General features: G+C 38.6%; 1 protein-coding gene across 1 annotated transcript; it reads right to left on the bottom strand.

Moving 5' to 3' along the window:
* Nucleotides 1-3,750: 3,750 nt before the first annotated feature.
* FXN (frataxin) lies at nucleotides 3,751-14,303 on the bottom strand. Its single transcript, XM_009878778.1, has 4 exons — nucleotides 14,179-14,303; nucleotides 11,578-11,698; nucleotides 8,061-8,158; nucleotides 3,751-3,904 (listed from the first exon to the last, which is right to left on the bottom strand). The coding sequence occupies exons 1-4, from the start codon at nucleotides 14,301-14,303 to the stop codon at nucleotides 3,751-3,753; spliced, it is 498 nt and encodes a 165-aa protein (XP_009877080.1).
* Nucleotides 14,304-14,676: the final 373 nt, after the last annotated feature.

Raw genomic sequence — 14,676 nt, 5'->3', positions numbered from 1 at the left:
TTATAATGGTGTGTGGTAAATTTAAAATACTGTCCCCTAAGGGCCACAACATGATGCAGCTTGCCCCTAGTCTTTCCTAGCCCTGCCAACTACATCAGCCCTTGGGCAAAGTTAATCTCTTCCTGATGGCCTTTGCTTTTGCCCCTCCCATGCTTCCTTTTCTATTTTGAATACTCTTCCAGGTATTTTGGCAAGCCTCCGCCTTCCTTCCCAGGACTCCCACACATTCCAGAGCTGGTTAGCACAATCACAGAGTTCAAGCATTAACCAGAAGCTTAAAGTAATCAAACACAAACCTCCCTGTGTATTCCCCTTCTCTTATTTGGCTACCACCTCTTCTGGACAGGCCTTTATCACACTTACTGAAGCTGCTCAAACACTTAGGGAGTTTTAAGAAAACAAGACTGGATGATTCTATCTATCCCATGGAAAGGTCTTGCAAAAAGGCAACGTTGCTTAAGAATTTTCACAAGTGGAAAGGAAGATGAAAACAAACATCAGGACAAGCATTTGGGCAGAGAACTCCTGTCAAACAAAGGTACTATTTTGTCACCAATACTGATTGTGAGCAGTTGCTGTAAGCTCGGCTTGACTAGATGAATCAATTGAGGCTTCTAAAGAACTCACTGGCACACAGGGAACAACGAATTTTAGACATGCTAGGTTTTTCAGACTGTAGGCCAAACCCAGAAAAATACAACCATCAGAAAGTGATTAGCCACTGGTGAAAACTCTGATACACCTAAAAACCCTCAACACACCCCACTTCCTCTGCTGACTCTGAACATCCAGTAGAGAGCTACCACAGCCAATACTCATCTTTCAGAAGTACCCTCTACGTTTTCCTTCACTGAAGGTGGAGGAACCTCCTTGTGGGAAAAATGCTGTCAGTAACATGACAGTTCTGACTGATACTGTCGTGTATCATGGGATTCTCCTTCAGCTATTTTGGGAGAGGTGAAAAAAGAAACTACTGGTGTGATGTCAGGTGTGTCACCACAGAACAATCTGCTTATTCAAGTAAGTTACGGAAGTAAAAAATAGTATGGAAGAGTTACTTGTCTTGGGGGAATATGCAAAGCCTGGCATTAGGATCAGAGCCTGTCCTGTGCTTCCACGGTTACGAGCACGATGGCTGTCAGAGTCCTTGCCCTTATTTACAATTTCATGCAAGTATTAGAGCAAAAAATTAGTCACGTCCTATGATTCATTTTGTACACCGAGATAAAACTCATTCTAACTTGCTGATGTGATTTATGTTCACCAGTTAGATTAAATCCATTTGTTACTCAGGTACGTAAAACCAGGAAATTGTTTGCAAAAATAGCAATAGCATTATGGACGAAGGGCAAGGCATGTCAAATGTGAAAGCTGAAGTGCTCTTAAAAAATCCACCCCAACTGGCCAAATTTTGCACAGAACTTTTTCTAAGAAAAATAATTCAAAACAACATGTCTGTGGTCTTCAGCTTTATCATCATAGTCTGAAATCACAGCTTTACATGATGAATTAAGAATTCCACATGCAACTTTATTTTGGTATAAACATTTGCATGAGACATAAGAGAATGCAGAATGCACCTCCAAATACAAATCTCCAGATGCATGCAACATATTCTTAAGAAATATTCTTAAGAACATATTATTTAAGAAATAATTTTTGGAAAAGTCAATCAGAAAAACAATTACACAAGCCATACATGGTCAGGAAAAGGAAGAACCAGGAGGAAGTATCTTTGATTCACATACTAAGTCACTAATATCTATAAAAATGTGTTTAAATAGCTATTTGAACTACTCAGAAATTGAGCTAAATACTATAATTTCCTGTATGCTGTAAATTACTTTTGCCATTCTAAACTCAAAATAGTAAGAAGATGTTCTACTTTTATCTTTCCGTCATTTAAAACCCCCCCACCACCTTTTGCTTTTGAATTAATGAGTTGGTAGTCATTCTATTTACTTCATCCAGTAGAGCTGAAATTTCAGGTAATTGCCACACTTTTTCGTTTGCTTGAAAAACATGCAAACAGTGTGCACAACTAACCAAGAGCTGATTCCAGTGAACTGTTGCTCTCTGTTTAACAGTGGGAAATAGCAGGTAATAACCCTTATACTTAAAATGCAAATACTGAGCAATACTGTGCAGCTATTGTTTTTCAGTGACAAAACTAAATATATCTGTAATAATTCTAGCTAGCTAGAGAATCATGCCAAACTAACCACAAGCATCAGAGGAACCTAGAAGAAAAATACACTGAATGTATTTTCATACATCAATAAACAGTTTATAAGAGTAAAATACACTGAAAAATACACTGAACGTATTTTCATACATCAATAAACTGTTTATAAGAGTATGGTATAACTGTTTCCTTAGGAATTAGTCAACAACTTTGTGCTTCCATTTTATAAGCAATTAAAAACCACCAGTGGCAATAACACAACAGCACAAGTGTTGTGTTCTTGCAGTTCACGATTTCAAGGTTTTTTGGTTCAAGAACTGAAATATATAATTTATGTCGTTCTCATTTTTAACAGCCTGAAAAAGACAGATTCATCAGCCTAAGTAGCATACTCAATTCTAAGAAGCAAAAAAAAAGCAAAAGTTTCTGCACCAGCACAGTATTAGGGGAGTCTTGTTGTATCACAGTGAAAAAAAAGATAACCTAAGCCCACCTACTTAAATGTAGAATAAAATTAGTGCAAATTTTTGCTACCATGAGAGGATCTTAATTTTGCTCAGCTGGAAAAAAAAAAAAGCTCTATAAATCTCTCTAAAAATCTCTCTATATAATAGCTCTATAAATCTCTATATTACTCTTTGAAGAACAAAAGACGACAGAAAGAGAAACGCACAGTAGCAGAATGAAGTGTTTGCAGAGGTTTTGCTGCATAGTTTAAAGATCACATTCCAGCCTTTCCAGTTCCACATGATGCTTACAGCCACACAGACGTCTCTAAGTAATTTAAAGTTCAGCTCAAAAAAAATCCTAATGTGAAAGAAACTAGAATTTAGAATTTGGCGGAAAGAGCGAGTTCTGTAATACTAAGAGAAAAACTCTTACTATGTGCATTAAACAAAATGAAAAGTTTCTACCTGCCACGGTAATTTCATTTATTACACGTGCAATTTGACTGCGACGTGTTAACAGCTCACAATAGCCACAGATTTTAACGTGATGGACTCACAGTACTAAAACTTACGTCAATGTGATTAATGGGCATTTCTTGGTTTTGGATGACTGTCTCACCAAAAGAAGTTTAGCCTTTGTGTGCCAGTCAGATGTCATGAGGTGGGTCAGTCTTCGCATTCAAACAGGGCAACAGATAGTAAAAAACGCAGAATCACAGAATGTGAGGGGTTGGAAGGGACCTCAAAAGTTCATCTAGTCCAGCCCCTCCGCCAGAGCAGGATCACCTAGAGAAGATCGCACAGGAACGCTTCCAGACGGTTTCTGAATGTCTCTGGAGAAGTAGACCCCACAACCTCTCTGGGCAGCCTGTTCCAGTGCTTCCACTGCTTTTACGACTTACTTCTGCAGTAAGAAATGCAACAACACGTAGAGCAACAGACTCAAACAGTGACGCAGAAGCCCAAAGAGCACAAGAGACAAATATGTTATTTTCATTTTCGTTGCACAACTTAACGATGTCAAGAAAAACAAAAACAGAGTGCAGGTACTTCAGAAACCAGAGGAGGATTTGGCTTGTGGTTAAAGTCTTTAGATTTCCAGGAAGTGAAATATCATCAAGTATCTTCTTTTCCAGAATATATTAAGCAGGACAAATCCAATTTAGTTTTTAATGCTGTTGAAAGTTCTCTTGATAGTAGCTCATGAAGCGATACTCTGTCATGAGAATACACCCAATTCCGACCAGTCCAGTCATATCGCTTTGGCCCACTAGAAAACAAAACACACAATGTGTAAGGACAGATTATTGATGGGAGAGCTGCTGGAAGCCCATATTTATAATGTACCCCAAGGGGATGCGTTAGTTGGGAAAAAATTACATTTAATAGTGCTGACATTTCATCATACACATTACTTTAGATAGTATCACTTGACTAGCATAATAAGTATACAAATAGTTTCTAGTAGTTTCAATTCAGCCTGTTCAAGACCTGGAAAACTCAGAAATCAATAAAATGCATAGAACTTTTGAAATGTGCATATGCTGCCTTTTGCTCAGTGACTCTCAATGAGGATTTCTCTGTCCAGCTCCGATTTAGTCATCATTCTCTTGGAATATTAACTATTTTGGCGACAGCCCTCGTGGATTATCTCATAGGTATGTGCAAATTGTCAAGATTGTTTCCTAATCAGGATTTTTAAACTATGAACTGGTAGCTTTCTGATGAGAGATATTCTCCTGGGTATGCTAAGTGATAACATTATTGTTTATTCGCCATGAGGAGGGCAGAAGAGGGAAGAATTCTAGTAAGGTTAAAAAAGGTAATTCATACATGAAATGTGCTGTTTACTTGGACCTGAACTACAACAGAAATCCCCAAAAGGAACACACAGGCTGGAGAAGTACTGGTGGGCAGCCTGGGGAAGTGGAGCAGAAAAGGCTGGATCTGCCAGAAACTGCTGAGCCATTTCAACAGACACATTTGAAAGGTGACAAAATGTATCACTTGCTCTCAGCGGACACAAGCTCCTACCCTTCTTGCTTTTGGCACTCGTTTCCCCAATTTCTTCTCTCACCCCCTTCTTCCCTCACCTGATTTTCTCGCACACAAATATTATAAAGGTTATTTGTGTAGCATTGAATTAATGCTACTGATTAGTTCTTGCAGCAGTCACACACAGACACTCTAAGCACAGGAGAACACAGATCACCATTCTCATTTTCTTTTTAGAATCACAAAATAGAGTCATGGAATCGTTTAGGTTGGAAAAGACCTTTAAGATCATTGAGTCCAACTGTTAACCTAGCAATGCCAGGTCCACCACTAAACCATGTCCCTGAGCACCACAGCTATGTGTCTTCTAAATACCTCACGAATGGTGACTCCACCATTGCCGTGGGCAGCCCGTGCCAATGCTTGACAACCCTTTCAGTGAAATTTCTCCCATCCAGTCTAAACCTCCCCAGCACAACCTGAGGCCGTTTCCTGTCATCCTATTGCTTGTTACTTGGGAGAAAAGACTGACCTTGCTACAACCTCCTTTCAGTTAGTTGTCTGAGATGCAACAAAAGAATTTACCAGCTGAAAGTGAGTGTATTGGCATATGGGAGATTTATATTAAAATGGTGGTTTGCTCTCTGCTATCACGTAGTGTTGGCTTGATTTTTCAGGCCTACATTTAAGTATCAAAAAAGAAACTTGAACTCCTGTGTTCCACTCCAGGCCTTTCTATCCATCCAGCTCTCCACATCTGAAACAGGTGAATGACTGGAAGGCACTCACTACTGTTAACATCAGCTAGGGAAACTAAGAAATGAGAAAGGAATGAAGTGGTGGTCCTGGATAGACAAACCATCAGGTCTTGAACTCACAGGAAAAAAACACCTTGGAAGTCAGAACTCAGGTCTGCAAGAAAGCAGACTGCCCAATGTATGCGCAAGAACAATCTGCATGTTCTCTACAAACATAAACACTGAGCTGAACTGTGAATATCCTGAATAATTGAATACCCTGCAATATTGGAATGAAGAACTTCCTAACCACAAACCAAACTATGAGAATTCACAAAGGCAATCACCAACCAAAGTCCACTTGCTCTGTGTGAACTGCAAACTATCTGGAATTGAGATTACGTGCTCCAGTTACTTTTCTTGGTCCTTTGTGTTTGCTGTACAAGCATATGTTTACATTGTCCTGCACCTAGAGAATGACAGAATGGGATGCAGCCATTCATGAAAATCAGGCTAAGACAGGTCATTTAATCAACAACAACAAAGAAAAGAAATGCATACGTTATCTGAACTGTTTTTAAATATTACATCATAAGTATCAGTGATATGGTTAGCGTATGAAAGACTTCCATAGTTCTCTGGATCTTCAAAATGTTGTGCAAATATGATTTTTTAAAATTTAAATTAACAATTTAAGCAAGGATCTTGTGAATTTTATGAAATGTCTACACAGTTAAATACAGACTAAATGTATTTCTCATTAAAGGTCTGCATGCATTTTTAAACAGTAAGAGAGAAGAATTAAAACGCCACATGAAGGTATTATTAAGAGATGCTGTGTAAGGTTGAAGAGTCTTTTCAGTCAAAGTTGCCACATGAAATTAATGCAATCACACTGGCCGGCAGGTTATATCCAGCCCCTTTTTTTAAACTGTCAACTAAGTAAAGCTTAACAAACACAAGCTCAGGTTCCCCAGACGCATGATAGAAAACAAGAGATAAAAAAAATCCTGAAAATTAGTCTTTCAAATCTTAAGAATTTGTCTCCCTTGGGATACACTCTTAAAGATTCAAGAGTCTAGATTTAGCGTACAAATTTCCCAAATATAACATTCAATGCAAGTGATCTCTGGCAGCAACATTTGCTTCTTTCACTTCCTAGTACATTGCCCTTAAGAAGTAATTCACTCTAGTTTACTTGTTAGAGTTGCTCTTCAGAAGTTAGGAAATAAGTGAACATGTAGGATCATATTTCAGGAAATACCACTGTTTACCATAACACCAGTTAAGGAAGCACAAAACTTAATGCTTGTAGGTGAGTAATTTTTTCATCACAGATGAATTTGCAAGTTTATCTCGTCCCTTGTGTACTTTTATTCACTACTGGAGCAATCAAAAACAAGAGAACCTTTTTTCACAAATTCCATATTCTGGAACGTGTACATCTTAGCTGAGCTAGAGCTGGCTCCAAACAGATAGGATTTTAAAAAAAATTTTGTTTTTCATAAATAGATAAAAGTTTTGTCTCAGTGACACAAAAATCTTAAGTAGAATCAAGGTCCATAACTATGTTTATGGCAAAATATACAGAATTAATAAATCCTGCCAAACAGCCTGCATCTGTCTAACCAAAAAGGTTTTCTAGTTTCCTAGGCCTGGTGTCTTATCTAGTCATGCCCCTGCTACATAAATTATTTCATTAATAAAAGGATTCTGAGATAGGAGTTAGTAGGAAAAAAAAAACCCTAACCTAGTACGCTGTGCATCAGCCAGTACATAAGTACACTACAGCAAAGTTACAATTTTCTTTAAGTAAATTCTGCCTATTAAAATTGTTTCTCTTAAAATCTTGAATTCTGTTTTGCTTTTTCTTTACCCCACTACAGAATTCCACTACTGCAAAACCATTCCCAGTTTTGCAATCAATACATTCTTTCTGAACAACGCTGAAGATGTACACCTGCACAGTTACCAGCAGACCTCATACTTTCCAGCTGGCTGGATCCTCCACCAGTAACACTGAGCAACCCTCCCAGCTCTTCCCCGAGGACAGTGGTAGGGAATACAGTTTTTGGAGGGAGATAGCCACAACACTCTTCCCATATACCTGGGTGACCTCCCTACTGAAACCAACGAGAAAACCTGGAATGGATCATCTCACAGCAGCAGGGGAGGCAGGGAGAACAGCTAGCCCAAGCTCCCGCAAAGTGCAGCTGCCTGACAAAAACAGCCAGTGGGAAAGCACATAAACATGTAAAGCAGGAAATCCCACAAGCTTAAAAGGGAAGGAGCCACCCTGTCTAAATACAAAGAGAGGTTTAAATCATAACGTCATCATCACTCTTTTTTCAACAGAAGCTTTGGTTGTTTGTTTTGTGTTTTGGGTTTTTTTAATCATGCCTCTTTATTCTTTTATGAGTAGGCTATATAGGAATATATAGAATGATTTGGGAATGCATTAGGGTATAAAAATTCTGCATTATGCATTTTCTGGACTAATTTAAGTACGTCAAGATGCTGCACTGTGCCTCAAACCTCTGTAACAAATATTATCAAACATGTAGATTATATCACATTTTGAGAATATACTGAATAAAAGGGTTACTTATGAAAAGGATATTACATAGTCCGAGCCACGTATAGAAAAAATGGAAGGTACATTTCCACCCAGTCTGCAGACATTACGTAACTTACCTAGTGGGTGAGGACAGCCAAATCTGCCGGTTAGGTGTTTGCTTATTGATTACATATGTTCCCATGTCTCCACCTAATTTAACTGTTAGAACTCCACTCTAAAAACACAAAGACAATAATTGAGAAATTAAATTTTTTAATCCAGTTACTTGAGAAGAACTACAGTAGATACACAGAAACTTACATATCTGTATCACATTCCAAACAATAACAGCTTGGAAGAATCATAACATTAAGTATCAAAAAACTTGTGTTGATACCTAAGACAACCTGTGTATCTCTGAGTCTGATCTAGACTTTAAACCTTCTGGTCAGAGTTTGATTCAGTGTGTTTGCACCATTCAAAATGGCACTACTTAAATACTACTCTTGAGCTTTGACCTGCCATCTTGAAAGGACTGCTCGTTCAATTTGCAATGATTAAAACATCGTCCAATAACAACATTTCAAGAGTTCATTGTTTTCATGAACAATACAGAACTGGTGTGGTTCAAACTCAAGTAGCTTTACGTGCAATTTTATCTAACTTCTCTTAACTGTAACAGTTTCCCAGTGAATAAACAAAATGTGTTCTCCAATAACACTGACAAAGTGTCTAGATCCTGAATCATACCTCAAAAATGTTCCACTTCTAAACTCCATGAGGCCTGATTCATTTTAGTTATGTCAGCTCATTATACTAGTGAACATTTATTTACTTTGTCTTACATTTCTTACTGACAACATGATTCACATTTTTCTGACATTTTCACAAGTGCATCTGAAAAGCATATGCAATGCTGACAAAAATATTTCTGTACTAATTTTAAAAGAACAAGAGTACTTGGACCAGAGTTAACTTACAGATGATCTGAATTATTCTACTTAAAAAGGGTATTTCTACAGAACACGCTTTGATGATTCAGGTAATAGGTCACTCTTATATTTAATCTACAGTTTCGCAAATACTTCATGTCCTATAGCATGCTAAATCTTCCTTAAGGAACTTATACTCTCCACGCTTTACTCCAGTCAGAAGATACTACTAGAGCTACTATCATTGCAAGGGCTATTTGCTATGTATAAACACTTACTGTAAGGCAAAAGTACTTTAATTTACGAGTACCTACTGCCTGCCAACTAACTCTGTAGCACTGGCAGCACCTTAAAACTTCCTTCCCTTACAAAGCAACTCAGTGTTAATGGTTTCTGATCTATCTCAAAGACTATCAGCTATGAAATAATATTCTCAAGGTCTGTGGAGTTTTTGGGGGTTTTTTAACCTTAGTTTCCATGCTGTTTCTGTGCTTAATAAGAGATTTATATCTATGAACAATACAGTAAAAAATAAAAGGCTCCCCTGGTTAATGCTGCCATCAAGCTGCCCTGCCAGTTAGGAATTGGCTATTGGTTTAATGCAAAGAAGGGCAACAATAAGCTACCTCCTGGTTCTCACAATTCAAGCTTTTCTGTATCTCAGTAGTCTTAGAGCTGTCGACATACAGCAGAATAAAAATAGGTTGGAGGATTAAGCCTGAATAGCAATACAAAGGCTTCCCTATTCTTCTGCGTGCCATATTAAGTATTTACCATGATGTTACACTGTATTCTCCCTATAGAGAACACTGTATGTAAAAAGAATTAACAAGAAAATTATACTACTGCTTACATTGCATGTCGGCTGTCAGAGAGTGTTGTTGCCCTGTCATTGCAAATTACATAAAGGTTCTATTGCTGTGTTTAAAATGTTTTTCCATCCATTACACAATACTTTTGAGATAGTAGAAAATACAACTTGATGTTTTAAGAACTTAAATTGCAAGATATTTTTACCATATTTTAAGGAATGCTACTGTAGGTGCTTTGTACTACTTGATCAGTGTTTGCTACCTCCCAGTAACAAGAATGTTATTTGAATGACATTTTTTTTCCTCTGGACACAAAGATACAAATTGCATGAGGAAATTCAGTTCATAACAAGTCACAGGTGTAACAGACCTTTAACATGTTCGCCACCTCGTGGCTTGGGATAGCACTCACCTTGTCTTTTTGAGATCAACTTTGTAAACTTTGAAACATTTAACCTCTCACTCTTAAGAGAAAAGACAACCTATTAGTACGTCACCATACACTATACATTACAAAGTTACTGGTAAAAATTAAGATGGATGTAAAAATAACTTGTGAGCCTCCCAGTGAGTTAATGTCAAACACAATCCTCTCTACAGTGGCGGAGATAAAATTCTGACATAAGATGACTCATCCCCTTCACATAACACAGTGTTTAGGAATATTAAAAAAGGAAATTATAATCCTTTTGCTATTTTTTTTTGTTCTAAACTCTTTAAATTAGGCTAATACGCACTGATATGCTGCAATATGCTGAAGAGCAATGTTAAACAATTCTTCGCTTTTCATGCTGTAACATTACTTTTCACGCTGTAATATTAAGTACATAATTAAAGCAACAAATAGTATTTGCTAAGGGCAATGACAGACTCCTACTAACAACACATCACTTTTCATCTCAGCTATAAGAAATAAAGAATGAACATTATTATGACAAATTTACACAGAAGCAAGTTTGAAAACTACATGGTTTCTTTTTTCTTTTTTTTTTTTTTGCACAGTGCAACACAAACTATCTGCTTCGATGTCCCCAAGCATAAAACCTTAACTGACAGGGCTAGTAAAAAGCAACTTTCTTGCAGTAAGAGCAAGTATTTATCTGACCTCAAAAATATACAGCAGTGGAAGACCTGCATGGCAGATGGCAGTGTAGAGAGAAACTGCTCTCCTCTCCAAATCATGTAGAGGGCTCCAGTATACAAACCACTTCAGGAATTGAATATGAAACTAATAACTTCCCCACACAAACAGAATGGACGTTTTAAACCTGAGCCTGTCACTGCTGTAAAGGAGTATGAGTGGCTGACTGATTAAAGGCTCCAATTACCAGGCTAGCAGCCACCCCACATATCCCGTAACAGTAGCCTTCTCACCTCGTATGCTCTGGTCTCACTTTGGCAACCACCTGTAAAATCATTGAATCCTCTTGTTGCTTCTCTCTACAACTGGCTGTCAACAGTAAAGCCAGGACTAATATTTTGTACCTGGTCAAGACAAATGTTGCTTCTCACTATTCAGGGCAATCAAAGAAACTGCTCTTCCAGGCACGTGTGATGTACACATACTATGCCGTGTAGGCCTGCCCTAGTATTAAGCAAGTGACTGCTGATGTCAGAGGTCTATCTGTGTTTAGAAAATTCTAAAGACTACTGTGAAATTAGAATAAAAAATTAGCACAAGATATTTTCTATGTCTTGTTCTATACACTAAGCATTCTAAACTGCTAAGACACAAGAGCATGTTACTTTTTACAAGGATAGTTCCTCCAGTTAGTATAAAGAGGCATGTTTTAACAACAAAGCTGTAAAACCAATTAAGTGCTGGCACTAAAGTAGTTATTTTAAAAGTCCCCTTCAACGAAAGAAAAAAGTACAATAATTACAGCAGTAACAGAATATTTATAACATACTCCTAAAGAAACATCGTAATCTTCTGGAGTAAAAGGCTTATCTGTCAGGTCCTCAAAGAAATCTGCTAAGGAGTCCAGTGTTTCTTCAGCCAGTTTTTCGTAAGCGGTCTCATCTAAACAGCTACAAATAACAAACAAGCCCATAATCAGGAAAAAAACATGGAAGATGGTATTTTCCCTATAATAAAACCACACCATAACCTTGACGTAACTGTAACCACGATCATATAAAACAACTAGACATTTTTCTAGAAGTAATGTAGGCCACAATCCACATTTGAAATTTTGGTAGTAGAGATCTCTTAACTGAGGAGTACGTACTTCTTTCCTTAGATACACTGACCCCTGTGTACTAAGAGAACGGAATTAGATTTCAAAATAAGGCACCTTCATAAAAGACCTTATGCAAGAATTACTTAGTTTTGAACTCTATGAAGAGAGACAAGCACCTCCTGTTTAGAAGTGCAAGTCATTTGACACCAAGAGACTAGCCGTAGCTGTAAGCAGTTTAGAAACATCACGTGCCATGTCTATGTACAGCATTTGAGTTCTCAACTGAAATTACCAACACAGCCCAGTAATTAGAAGTTATTTGAAGTGTGCTTATGAACTAATACAATTACCTTCCTCTTCAGAGTCTCAGAGCACCCCTGTTGCCATTACGTAAGGCTTACAGCGCTTGTGAGACTGCTTTTTAACCTCTTTAAATAGGAACAAAGTTTAGATCACTTTAATTAATCAAACGTAATTAAGTCACCTAAGTTTTTCCATCCATATCACTCTCAACTTCTAACCGAGTGTGTAGGTGGGTATCTCTAGCAACAGACAATTCAGTGAAATAATTTCTGTGGCCTCCTATGATGGGGCTACAGCATTGCTGGATAAGGGAGGAGCAACTGACATCATGTACCTGGACTTGTGCAAAGCATTTGACACTGTCCCGCACAACATGCTTGTCTCTAAATTGGAGAGAAATTAATCTGACGGATGGAGCACTCGGTGCATAGGGAGTTGGCTGGACGGTCGCACTTTAAGAGTTGTGGTCAACAGCTTGATGTCCGAGTGGAGGCCAGTGACGGGTAGAGTTCCTCAGGGTTGGTATTGGGACCAGCGCTGATTAACATTTTTGTCAGAGGCGTGGACAGTGGGATCGAGTGCACTCTCAGCAAGTTTGCCGACAACACCAAGCTGTGTGGTGTGCTCGACACGCTGGAGGGAAGGGATGTCATCCAGAGGGACCTGGACAGGCTTGAGAGGTGGGCCCATGTCAACATTATGAAGTTCAACAAGCCCAAGGGTAAGGTCCTGCATGTGGGTCAGAGCAATCCCAAGCACAAATACAGGCTGGGCAACGTGTGGATTGAGAGCAGCCCTGTGGAGAAGGACTTGAGGGTGTTTGGGGATGAAAAACTGGACATGAGTCAGCAATGTGCACTCAAAGCACAAAAAGCCAATCGTAACTTGGGCTTCACCAAAAGAAGCATGTCCAGCAGCTCACAGGAGGTGATTCTCCCGCTCTCCTCTGCTCTCCTGAGACCCCATCTGCAGCCTTGTGTTCAGCTGTGGGGCCTCCAACATAAGAAGGACAGGGCCCTGTTGGAGTGAGTTGAGAGGAAAGCCATGAAGGACTGGAGCACTTCTCCTACAAGAACAGGCTAAGAGAGTTGGGGCTGTTCAGCCTGGAGAAGAGAAGGCTCTGGGAAGACCTCAGAGCGGCCCTTCTGTACTTAAAGGGAGTCTACAGAAAGAAGACGAGGGACTCCTCATCAGGAAGTGTAGTGACAGGAGTAATGGTAACAGTTTCAGTCTGAAAGGGTAGATTTAGATTAGAAATTAGAAAGAAACTGTGAGGGTGGTGACGCACTGGAATGGGTTGCCCAGAGAAACTGTGGAAGCCTGGCCTTGAACACCTCCCTGAAAATGTTCAAGACCAGGCTGGACAGGACTTTGAGTGGAAGGTGTCCCTGGTCATGGCAGCAGAGTTAGAATGAGATGATCTTTAAGGTCCTTTTCACCACTTCTATTTCACATTCTATTTCATTTTTTGTTAATTGGTATGACAAGTTACTGTGAACTACGCTGACTTACTGTCTTTCAGATGATTATACAGAACATTTCTTGTGGGTTTTTTTCAAAGTTTCTTGATAGCCAGTTACGGAAATACATTCTATGACACTTTCGTGCGGGACACCACAGAGAAACAGAAAGCTTTAGGATGAAGAGCATTCAGATACTGGTTCAGAGAGCAGTAAAGGCATTCAATGGTAAGAGCCATTGCAGACATGTACACAATCCTTCATCGGGCCTCTAGTGCCTGCATCAGAAGGGGAGAAGTCTCTGACAGGTACTGTGTCACATCCTGTCAGCACAAGCAGAAATTTCACGTGCCCCGATACATGTGAAATGGTGCTAGATACTTAATGAGCTACAGCAATTATTTCCTCAGGGACCTTCCAAACTCCCTTAAATGCTTTTCAGTAACGCTGTATTTTGCGTTTATGTCATATCAACAGTACATTAGTTTGATAGTCTTACCATGTCTAGAAATTATTTTAAAATACAGAGACTCTATTTTCATGAGTATCTCAAAATAAAATTTACCTTGCATCATAGACAGTTCCCACATTTCTTAAATTTATGAACTGAACAGTCTTGTTCTTCCCCTCTGAAGCATGTTGTAATTGCTGTTCAAAGTAAGTGTAAAATGGAATTAGAAGATAAAACATGAAGAGTTATAAATCACAGATTTGTAACATAAATTAAATAGATTCTTGAAGACCGTTCTATCCTTCCAAGTAAAATATTCAGGTTCTGTCCTACAGACATAATACAGAGAGAATTACGCATCTCTGGTCCTTGGATGGTTAAGGCAATCTAGAATACTCCCTGTTTTCTGATACAAACTAATGAAAAGCAAAGAATTTTATTCACAGAATAGTGAACTAGGAAAGAAAATAACTGTTTTTTTTTCTTCACTGTGCTAATTCAGAAATACTGAGCAACTTCAGTCAACTGGCTTAAGCCAAGATTTTCACAAGTATCCCCTTCTAAGATGGTTCATTATCAACAACTTGTTTCCCTCTGTTACGTATCATGAAA

The sequence above is a fragment of the Apaloderma vittatum genome, unplaced genomic scaffold, assembly GCF_000703405.1.
Source record: "Apaloderma vittatum isolate BGI_N311 unplaced genomic scaffold, ASM70340v1 scaffold1131, whole genome shotgun sequence".
Taxonomy (NCBI): Eukaryota; Metazoa; Chordata; class Aves; order Trogoniformes; family Trogonidae; genus Apaloderma; species Apaloderma vittatum.
This window is presented reverse-complemented; position numbering and strand designations above follow the sequence as displayed.